This window comes from Eretmochelys imbricata, chromosome 5, assembly GCF_965152235.1.
Source record: "Eretmochelys imbricata isolate rEreImb1 chromosome 5, rEreImb1.hap1, whole genome shotgun sequence".
NCBI lineage: Eukaryota > Metazoa > Chordata > Testudines > Cheloniidae > Eretmochelys > Eretmochelys imbricata.
The window spans coordinates 19,278,548-19,290,576 of NC_135576.1; the positions used below are offsets into that span (position 1 = coordinate 19,278,548).

At 36.5% G+C, this 12,029-nt stretch overlaps 1 protein-coding gene across 5 annotated transcripts in view; it reads right to left on the reverse strand.

Annotated features, from left to right (window-relative positions):
* Positions 1 to 530: 530 nt before the first annotated feature.
* Positions 531 to 12,029, reverse strand: part of TCF4 (transcription factor 4) — a 316,697-nt gene continuing 305,198 nt past the window's right edge. For 4 of the 5 annotated variants that reach the window (XM_077816689.1, XM_077816688.1, XM_077816690.1 and 1 more), the window contains 5 exons: positions 11,516 to 11,651; positions 10,017 to 10,179; positions 7,096 to 7,325; positions 5,556 to 5,696; positions 531 to 5,025 (listed from right to left, as the gene is read on the reverse strand). In XM_077816689.1, coding sequence (XP_077672815.1) covers positions 5,560 to 5,696; positions 7,096 to 7,325; positions 10,017 to 10,179; positions 11,516 to 11,651 — 666 coding nt within the window. In that variant the 3' untranslated portion in view covers positions 531 to 5,025; positions 5,556 to 5,559. The remainder of the gene's footprint in view (positions 5,026 to 5,555; positions 5,697 to 7,095; positions 7,326 to 10,016; positions 10,180 to 11,515; positions 11,652 to 12,029) is intronic. The other variant, XM_077816691.1, reaches the window with a different exon arrangement.

Below are 12,029 nucleotides of genomic sequence, written 5' to 3' on the forward strand. Positions count from 1 at the left end.
ACTTACAGAATAGAATCAGAGCTATATGATAATGAGAGTGAAAATGATCTTACATTTATATAGCACTTTCATCCAAGAGGACCTGGAAGTGCTTTACAAATATTACCAACAGATTTAAAATTACAGTGAAGTGCAGCCATCTATGGGTTGAAATACGGAAATTAGTTTACAGTGTAGCGTCACAACACAACAGTTTAGGTCACAAAGAAAGAACGCTGTTTTCTATTAAAATACTATAATATAAATAATATTAAAATTACAGGGAGCTCTAAGTAAGCAAATTGAAATGATCTAAGATGGAATTTGGCAAAGACACCTGCGTGAAAGTGAACACCTTTTACTTTTACCAAAACAAAATTCTATGGGAGCTTTAATAATCAGGTGGCCCAGACCACAGTTTTACGTCTCATCTGAAACATAATACCTCCAACAACACAATGGCAGCATAACGCCATTGGTTTACTCAGAGGGAATAATGCCATCTCGTGATCACCAATACCACTTCCTGCAGCACCTATGGGTATGGATAATGCAAAATGAAATGAAACAAAAGTGTCAGAAACAGTTTATAAAAATGGCACATTTATTGCTACAGAACGGTCATGTACATGACGGCATCGAATAACTACAGATGAGAAACAGGTAATGGCCTACACCAAGCTGTGTATTTTTTTTTTTGTTTTTTTGTTTTGTTTTTTTATGTTCTTGAAGGAACTCCAGCACACAACCTGTTTGGACACTTCTACAAATCAGAAATACACCAAAAACATGAAAAAATCGAGGCACTCAGCCACACATTGAAAACAAGGTGTAACTGTTTATCTTTTTTAAAAATCTTTTTCCCTTTTTTTCATTTTTTCCCATTTTTTTTGTTGTTTTGTTTTTACTGTTGTAGCTATGTGAACAGTCGCAAAATTTCCCCTGTTGCGACCTACAACTAAAAAAAAAAAAAGCTACCATACCGTTTCATCTCAGTAACACATGGTAAAATAACATCTTTTAAATAGTAAAATAAAGTAACAAACTTTTACTCAGAATGATTCCAAAAATCTACAAAGAAGAAATATTCAGAATCTGACAATTTTTTTCCATAATATTCATGGTATAAAAGGATTGCTCCTGTGAAAAATAAGCCAAATATATTTTTTATTTTTAAATTTAGGGTTTTTTTTCCTACTAGGGTGTACTACAGTCTATTTTATAGCAAAAAGAGCACTAGACAAACGAAGCTTTATAACAAAAAGCCAGGCACTGATACATGGTAAATCTCTGCTGTTTTTTTTTTCTTATGTTCACTTAATTGCATCACAAGTAACAAGAATGAAAAAGGCCACAGTTCATATATTTTCACCATTACATAAGTCTATAATACTTGAAATGAGTATGGTCAAACCAGCACTGCACAAATATGAATCAACTTCAAGTCCCATGATAAAGAACATGTCCTTAAAAAACAAACAAAACATAAACAAAACAAAAAGATAGGCCCCAAAAGGCCATGGTGCCCCATGTGTTGGAATTAATCATATTCCACCTTTTTCTCCCCCAGTCAACCAGTGGACTAATTTTTATTTTTTGTGCTTGTTTCCGCCGAAATCTCTTCATTCCTGGCAATATACTGTATAGTTCACTTCTTGACACAGATCAGATTCTGCCTGGTGGATACAAAGATGAAACTTTCCTATCCCTGACTCCCCATCCTCTCCCACCCACCATCCCCCCAAAAAATCGGAAGACTGAATCAGTACAAGTTGCATCACTGGTAGGACTGACAGTTGTATAAACGTTAGTGTTCCTTGCAGCTACACAGAAGACAAATGGTAAAAAGTTCTAGATGAACAGATTCCCTATTCAGCATAGCCATAAATTACTTGAATGTGGAGGTGGATAATTTATTAAAAAGCTGCTATTTTAGTCAGTTTCTTAAAGAGTTTCTAAGCCAGGTTTATTACCATATAATACACAGCCTTCTACAATCTTAGTATCATCAGCTAAATACCTGTGACAAATCCAGCGTGGGACACTAATTCCTCCCTTGGGATGGGAAATAATGAAAAGAAAAAAAATCAAACACTATGCATTTGCTTGTTCATTTTTTTTTTAATCTCAGACTATCTAGAATCTGAGTGGTATGAAGGCATCCACACAGTTAAACCTAGTGTGGATGAAGGTTTACCTTTCAAAGGCTATTTTATTCCTAAAAGGGAAGTCTGCTATAAAATCACCTTATCGAGTGATACAGTTAACCAAAGCTGGTGGGTAAAAACTGAAACTTCTACTCAACTGGAGTGAGAGACAAATGTAAAGACAAAAAATACACAGAAAACCCTATTCCAATTTTTGTTAAAACTGTCAATAAAGGCAAACATTTATTTTTGTTCAGATTTTTTAAGAGTAAACATTAATTTGGTTTTATAATGCATTTTCTGATAATAGTTATCAGAAGCAAAGCTCTTAAAATTCTCCAATAGTCAAAGGGCTATTTTCATTCCCTAAACCTGATGTGTACACGTATAAATAAAAGCGAATATGATCTGTTGGGTTATAACTTTCCTGCAAAAAATATGGTTTGTTCATTGTTGTTTCACTTTTCATATCATAGACAGTATCAATGCATATGATACTGATAGAGAGAAACCTTAAGGATACCAGTACTCAAAAGCAAAGTTATCATTAACAATGAGTGAGATTAATCTTTATCACACCCATTTTCATATAAACTAGGCCTGTTAAAAGACCAGCATTTTTAAAATAATATTCATTTGTAATTCTGAATTAACCCTTGTGCCTGCTGCTCTATTGTGTATACCTAATGATGTAATCCACCTCCACATTTGAGAAACTTATCGACAAATGAAAGCATTTAAAATTTTCCCACGACCGAACATATTTACAGATTTCAACACGCACACAGCTAATCAAAATGTTTATGGGTATGTAGAAGGTGATCACATGTTAACTATCATATTTGTTCTTTACGTTTTCAGAAACAAACATAAAATTCAGATTCTTGTATCTCACTATTTCATTTAAATGAGACTTTTTTCAACCACACAGATTGTTTTTAAACAAAAAACTGATACAATGTATTAAAACACATAATAACAAGAGTCTACATGTAAAAATATAACTTTTACATACACAATTTCAAAATAATGATACGTTTGCCATTTGTTGCATAAAATTTACAAATGTATTTTTCATTACTATATAACTGGCAAAACAGGAGAACAGATGGAACATTTAGACCATTTTGATGGATTTATGGCATTTACTCAGTGCTGATAGGTGGAAAATCTACTTGAACAGGGAGATTTTATTTAAAATACATGCCAGGTTTGTGTGGCTGTAAAAATAGAAACTAGAATTAGAGACAAAAGGATGCTGACAAATACTTAACTAGGAGCACTATCTGTTAATTGTACTGTACACCAAAGTCAATCATTATAAGATTCACTATGGAAGTTGGTTCAGTTGTGCCCAGACTTCAAAGCTAGTTGTCTGTTGAGTTGCTGTGCCATAGTTTGATCTATGTTACTATTAAATATGTTAAGTAAAAACTTCATTCATACTGGCCAGAGAAATACTGTACTACCCACCCACCCCCTCCTCAAGAAAGTGCAACTTAATGCTTTAGGACTCATAAGGCTTGTTATAATGTTGCATGATGACTGAATATTGGCATTTTGCAAATGAAGGAGGAGGCAGCAAGTGGTCTACGTTTAAGTAATCCACTTGAAAACAAGAAAAGAATGAAAAAAGAAAGTCAATCAAATCTGTCACACTGCTTGCAATTTTCCCAATTGATGGTTTTCCCCCCCAAAAAATCTGACCGTGTATTCAGAAACGCCTCACTGCACACTATTTAGGCTACACACATAGGTAACACTTCAACTGGTTTGTTAAATCACAGCCACTTTGATTATGTAATGTTTCTGATGATATAAACATTGGAAGGCACAGTGGTAACATTGTAGCATTCTAACCTTGTACCTCTGAAAATCCCAAAATAGGGTCAACAAGAGCAACATTACGATTCAGACAAACTCATTTTGCCACGTCTCAGTAATGCAGCCTGTAATATCTACACATGATGCGACTTTAAAGTCCTGTGTTCCTAAAAGACTGGAGAAACAACTCTCTACCTACTTATGAATGAGAAGCAACGTCAGGGTCAGCATTTCAGCCTGCACTACCCCTCCAGAGACAGAGTTGGCACTACAGGTTACAATAACAAAAACAGGGGAGTGGGACAGAAATAAGACCAAAAAATCCTTATTTACAGTAAAATCTTCTTTTTAAAAAAGTTAATCAGTACTATTTTTTTACAGGAGCAAAAAAGTCTGAAACAAATGAACAAAAGCTTACCATATTCACTAAATTTTTAATATATATTTATATATATATTTATATATATATATTTGTCATAGGTCTATAAGATCCATCTGTTCCTCCTACCCTAAGGAATGGCTAATGTCATCACTTCAGTTTTCATTAGGACGTTTGCTGGTTTTGTAAATATCTGGGCAGCAAAGCTTCCCTTTTAATATCCAGTAAGTATAAACACTAGCTGTCTAGCACACCAACAAAAACGTTCATTTTTTTCTTCAGAAGTACACTTTTTCATTATTGCAAGTTTACAATTTTAAATTAAATATTTTTTTTCAGACTTACAAATTAATTATATTTTTTTTTTTTCCAAAAGAAGTTTAGGCACAAATGCATTGTCCCACAGTGTGGAGAAGATTGCCATTCAGTCTCTAGGCTGTGCATTTACAGCTCGTAACATACTGCTTTAAACATTCTGAATGATATGTTAAAGAGAGTCGTCCCTCAAGTTGCACTTTTTGCTTTTGTTTAATAATCGGGAATGCTGAAATCTCTTGCGTCTGTGATTCTTAACTACTCAGACTTGTCTTATATTACAAAAAAGGGGTTAAGGAGAAGTGTTTATGTGGGATTAAGATAATACAGCTGTTAAGGAAGTGGTCTCTTGTTTAAATGAAGAAATGTGGCAACTTGGACCTGTGAAAGAAGTGAAAAAATAAATCAGTCAACTATTGTTGAATAGACACAACTTTATCTTCTTTGAATAAATGATTTGAACATTTTCTTGGAAATCTAAGTGCAGGTGCAAGATGATTAAATTTAAGTACATTTTATAAGGAGGGGCCTAATTTTATTCCTAGTTGCACATATGCAACGATAAGAACGTAAGAATGGCTATATTGGGTCAGACCAAAGGTCCATCTAGCCCAGTATCCTTTCTTTCAACAGTGGCCAATGCCAGGTGCCCCAGAGGGAATGAACAGAACAGGTAATCATCATGATAGCCATGCCCTGTCGCCCATTCCCAGCTTCTGGAAGAGGCTAGGGACACCATCTCTGCCCATCCTGGCTAACAGACATTGATGTACCTATCCTCCATGAATTTATCTATGTTTTTGAAACTCCCAATCTGGTCCAGAGTTTACAGAATGACTCTGTATTAGGTGTCTTTTGCAGAATTACTTGTGTATTCATTGTGCTTTGGTCACTGCTGAAAATGAACTTGCCTTTTTACATCTGTCCCATATGATTGGATGCATCTCCCATCCCAGGATGGGGTCCTGCCAAGGAAAGTGGAGGGGGATCTGAAGACACTTTCTCTTCTTCCCTTCTTTTCAGACATGCTGCTTTAGGGTTCAGATTCCTTTCTGTTGAATTGAAGCAAAAGGCCATTTCAAAAATGTTAAGTTTTATACCAAAATGATTTGTTCACTGAATTTGCATCTGACACAATTAATTTATCAGTTACTTCTTATAGATTTCCAGTATACTTTAAAAGCTTTAGAGCGTGTTTTACAAGTGAACATCCAATTTTCTTTATAACATGAAGTCTTTGTCATTAGAATATTCCTTTCAAGGTATAGAAATTTAAACGATGGCAGTTGTGATAGAGGCCTGGTCTGCTTGCAGCTCAGTATGTAAGCTTTGCAAATACCTTCATGTTTATGCAATGGCCAAGGGGTTAGCCAAGCTTAATACTACTTAGAAACATCTTGGATCTTTTTAAGTAACTCCAAATTTGAATATTGGGAATATCAGGGATGTATGTCAAAGACTAAACTGTCTTCCTCATTTTCTCATTAAGGTCAGACTTCCAAAAGATAATTTCAAAAATGGAAAATAAGTCTAGAACCACAATGTTGAATTGGAACCCCAGATCCCTGCACTCCTAAACACTGAGTTAGTGAGCTCTGACTTGACCTGAATCATGCAGATAGGACGTGTCTCCATAATATGCTGAACTGAAACCTTGAAACCCAGGAACTTAGAGGTACAACACCTGGATTGGATGCCAGATGTCAGTGTTGTAGGCTTGAGTGCATTTTTAGAATAATCTCTGTATCACCAACTATTACAGACTGGTACTGTATGTTAGACAGGCCTGGCTAACCTCAAAAGAGTTTGTTTTAACATGACTGAAGAGCTAGAGGAATTGAAGAAGATGTGGTAACATTTTCTGGCGGTTGGTAATTTACAGGTTGACTGCCTTGTCTTCTTTTAGGTAACAGGAAGCATTTTTAAATCAGATTTTTCCACATGGCACATTAGGGTGTAATACTGTACATTTTGTTTAGGAAATATTTTTCAAGTTTAAAAAAATTGGTAATTTCTCAATTATTTTTGCCTCCTGGTTCTGGGAATCAGGTTTTCCTGCTGTGAATGTATTAGTGTTTAGCTGCAACAGCTTTGGCACAGACAGTGCCAATGGGTTAATTTACTATTGTTTCATTTCATGTACTCTCACACAGCCTTGCGACTCTGATCAGCCAAAAAAGGAGATGGATGAAAAGCAGGCTATCGACATTACACTTTATGTATTCCAAAACCAAGGGTTCTAAATCTAATGGAAAGCAAAAGGAGAGTTTTTCTAAGAACTGGAGATAACGACAAAACTAAAGAATTATTCTTGCGCTATTATACATGCATTTGCACATAAAAGTCTGTTTTCATCAGTACCTACAACAGCTTACAATGATTCTTGAGAACTAACGGAGCTAAATGCTGCTGGATATATAACCTGTTGCAAAAGAGCACTGGCAAACTGACCTCTGACTTGCTGTTCTAAGCTGAGGATGACAGCCACAGCCTGGTGTAGAATCAGGAGTTTGGTTTGGGGCTTGTCACTCTTCAGATGGAGTTGTACCATCCGGCCCAACTCCTTGAAAGCCTCATTAATGTCACGCACGCGTAGGCGCTCACGAGCATTGTTGGCCATTCTCCTTTCCTTCTCTCGCTCTGCCTTCTGCTCTGGTGTAAGGTCTTCATCGTCATTATTGCTGAGAGACAAAAGGAACAGGGTATTTTCTAATGGTGTGGGAAAAAAGTAATGCAGACTTTTTAAACAGATTTCATCCTAAACCACTGCTACCTAGGTAGCAATTTTCTGGCTAATTCTAACTTGCCAATAAGCCTCCGCTCCATGTACAATATATTATTTGCTGATAATCATATTTAAATCTCTCTCTACAGTTTGCTCTGAGTAGAGCTCCTGGGTTTGTACTGAAGCCTTTACCAACTAAACAAAACAGAATACAACGGCCTCTGCTAGTAACAAGAGAAAACAATACTTTTCAGTAACATATTTTACAAAGCAGCACCACAGCCAGTATTGTTATATTTGCATGCATGACAAATCCTGGGAACCTATGTAATTGATATTTTAACTACAACTCCTTTACATTTCACATTGCACTTTGAACTCACAGTAAACACACGAGTCTTAAACCAAATCAAGTTCCAGTCATTTTTTTATATTTGGTATTCTTAAACAAGGAATATAGAAATCGTTACGGGTCTATGCAGCTGAAATTATACATAGCCCTTGGGGTCATTGAACATAAGGGAAGAGAGACCCTTTGTGCAGGACTAAAAGGAAAGTAATAGAATGTCCTTACCAAGGAGCTGAGGAGTTAATGTAATGTGCTAGATTACTGTCTTGCAAGACTAAAAGGTAGGAGCAGAGCAGGATCATGTGACTGTGATTAGTGACGTGCATGCAGATTATGCCTTTTTTACCCTACAATTCTGGGCATGGTGCCAATGGCTACCTATCCCATTCCCTATCAATGCCATTGTGAGTGGGTTCATGGGTCAGATAGAGGCCCCTTACTCTTCTATAATTGATGGGTGGGCTACTTTATCTACTGCTATCTGATAACGTGGTATAAACTGGGGCTCTCAGGCCTGGGCAGCTCAGAAATAACAAACCTCAGCCAGAAGGGGAACACCACAGACGTTTTTCACTTTAGCTGTCTGTTGGGCGATTCTGGAAGGACCAGCCCCTGTCATTTAGATGGTTGGGAGGGGAGGTGGTGGCATACTGTACTTGGATTGGCAAAGTCTGATGCTACCTGTGTTAACACAGACTTGGAAAGCCACGCAAAGTTGGATTAGGAAGCATACAAGCACTATCAAGTGGCAAACAGGATGTAGAAGCAACATAGTCAGGAAGGCCCATGAAATTTCTGTGTAATTTACAACTGGATAGAGTCTTAAGTTTAATTTCTGCATCATTTTGGGCAATAAAACAGGTTTCTATCCTAAACATAATGACAATAATTTTAAACTGAACACATATTTTCCAGTGACTCAGTGGCTAATACATATTTTAAATTGGTTATGCAAATATATTGGTAAGTTTAACAGCCCTAACACATGTATTTAGAAGTATAACTAAATAGCAGGAGTAACCTTTTAAAGTTGTAAGGTTCTTAAAAACAAAAATAACAGTTTACAAAAACCTCAAAGCACACATTAATATGCATAAGTGACATGTAATTAATATTTTTAAAAATCAATGAGTTCCTGTCTGAGAATAATGAAGTCCTGAATTCTAAGGGTTTTTTTTTTTTTTTTTAATATATATGCTTGCTCTGTGCTACCGAACTAGTGTTTCTGGAATAAAGATGATTGATCTTATTCACAGGCTTCCCATTTTCAGAGAGTATCCAAGACACTGTTGTTTTGAAGGGGAAGTGACAGTCTCAAACCCGGATTTATCTTTTTTTAAAAAAAAACCAAACCAAACCAGGAGAGGATTTGAATTTCAATTTTATTGGTATTCTTAGCTTTGATATAGGACCATAAGGTGAAAATCAAATGCTTGACTCCATACACCAGGTCCCAACATAGAACTCAGCCTTGACAGGCCACTAGATATTATTGTAGTAGGAAACTTCTCCTTTATCCTGGTGGTTAGTGCTTAGGGCTTCTATGAATGTGAGTAACATTCACCAAGGACATAAGGTCCAAGATGATAAAATCCAAGGATATGTCTTCACTAATACTTTGTAATATTTTATATAGCATGCAGAAAATATTTAGCCCCAGTGGCAATCCAATCATGCATTTCATGGCCATTGATGCCTGCAGGGGAGAAATGTTTGTCTATATAAAGGTACCAAGCCATTCTTGGGAGCAGGATGTGATATGAAGACCGAGCTTCTCCTAAAAGCTAGATAAAGGGCTGGCGTAAACAGGCATAGCTCCAGTTAGTCCTACGAAGCTATGTTGATTTACATTAAAACAGGATCTGGCCTAATGGATTTATTTAAAAAGTAAGAGACATCAGTACAATATGTTGGACACTGGTAAACTGTCATGCAAATGTGATTTGTTCTGAGAACCATACATTAAAAAGTGAAAATAAATATTTTATTCCAATTTTTAAGCAGAGGTGTGGATGAAAAGCAATCTGCTAAGCATATTTTAATCTTAAACATCAAACATGTTATATTGGGGATAATTTGCTTAGTGTCCAATTTCATGATTTGAAAGGAATTTTAGGAAGTCCTGGAGTACAAGTATCTGAAATGATACTGTTAGTACTACCGGAACAAGCCTTCAGTTTCCTCTTAGGCTGTGGTTTTACCTGCCAGGAAAAAACTCATGAGTTTCTTCCTGTTCTGTTCACTTCATCAAAATCCAGTAAAGGAATTAAATGAAGCGACACTATTATATACTGTTACCTAGATCTTGACCTAGTAATTGATTTGATATCCTTCTTGTCATCGTCTAGTTTCTTGTCCTCAGAAGACTTTGTGTCCTGGAGGTTTTCATCTCCCTCGTCATCAGATTTGATTTCAGAGCTGCCTGAAGATACACTCTGCCCTTGCAGTCCAGTTGGCATACCTATGGGAAAACACAGTGATTTTCTGTTACCAATGTTTAAGCAAAGGTTTGAATGCATTTGCATGTATGTTCCTTATTAATGCCAACTATTGTTGGATCTGTGTTCCCGTCTGTTCTTACAGCCACTCATTTGGACTGACTGGTGTAGAAGGGAGTTTCAAGAATGCAGCTCCTGAAACCATTTTTCAGCACTGGCTTTAAGGCTCAATTCCACTTCGCAATCTTTCTGGAATAGATGATAATTTCACTGTCTACCAAACATCAACTAAATTGCAATTAAAATCATAATCATGGAAATCACACACCTCATGTTCTGATTAAGAACCCAAGTGCCTATGAGCTATTACACTAAGCTTTCTTCCTTGAGCAATGATTTAACAGGAAATAGTAATAAAAGACTGCTCCTCTATAGCACCTTCCATTCAAGGATCTGAAGGTACTTTACAGATTCATTAGCTTTATCATTCCTATTTTACAGAAGGGAAACTGACACACAGAGAGTTTGTGATCTTCACCAGTCTCACGCATTAAGCCAGTGGATTGGCTGTGTAATAAGACCTAGAATTCCTAACTCCCAGTTCTTTGTTTAAACACTAGACAATGTTTCTTCTTCTTAAAAAAATTCTTAATATGCCATTCCCATAAAATAATCAAAATACCTTAGCCATGAAGAATGAGTAAGAGCTTGTAAGCCATCATAAAAGAAATTTTAAGTTGTTTCTTCCATATTTTAATTGTAAAAATAGCAGCCTCTAGGAATAAAGATAGACCCTAGATGTCCTCTAGGTTCAGTTAGTTTCACATGTATTTTGAAACAATACTGCATCTATACATATAAATCTTACAGGATTCACAAAGCACAGCAAATACTGTAATACAATTAAAATCACTTTGGTATTTTACCTGGCATCTAACTGAAGTCAATGGAAATTCTGTGTGCAATGGAACCACAGGGTCTTAAGTTTACTCTTTTTGATTTTGCATCCTAAAACATTTTCTACATTTTTCTACTGCTTGACTTATATTAGTACTAGAACTTGCTGTCCTGGGCTAAATTGCTTGGATGCTTGTAATTGTGATTACTAGAGCATACCAGATAGGACGTCTGGATTAATCAGAACTCTATATCATGTTACTCCTGACTCTCTCCTCCCACTCAAGTTGCACTATAGTCTCATTGTGTATTTGAGTGATCACTACTATGAATCCAAGTTGACTCAATTCCAATCACTGTAGCATGTATAATTAAAGTTTCTAAAGAAAAATTTTTATATAAATATACAAGCATTTAAGACTGCTACCTGGAAGAGTCCTGACAATATTTGGGTGTACTTACCCCTGTATGGATCTTGGGGTGGATTTAAATCAGGGGAAGTAGCAGACTGAACTGGCAGCTGTGGAACTGGAACCTGATTTGGCACAAGCGAATGGCTGCCACGCAGACCGACACCATCTTCACGATGAGCTCCAACCTGTAAAGAGAAGAGTCACTGAGTTTAAGGTGATATGAAGGTGAATACGGATGTAACAAGTTCCTGAGACAGTGAAGAGAGACTAAAGGGAAAGGCAGACATTTAAAAATAATGTTCCCTGTAGCTTTTTCACTAGAGGGCGCCGATGTACTGTATATCTACATAATATGCAAACCACTTAACACTCATGAAGATGCTGTGCAACACATTTAGTGACAAATATGGCAGAGTAGCTCAGGCAGGTAAAACGTCAAATTGTCTCCCAGGGTGCTGCAGTGGAGCGCACTGATTCGTACCCATCTGTCTTCTATCATGTCCGCCAACAGATCTGACAATTATCTTAATGCCCATATGCTTAATTGTGGGCTTCTCAATTCC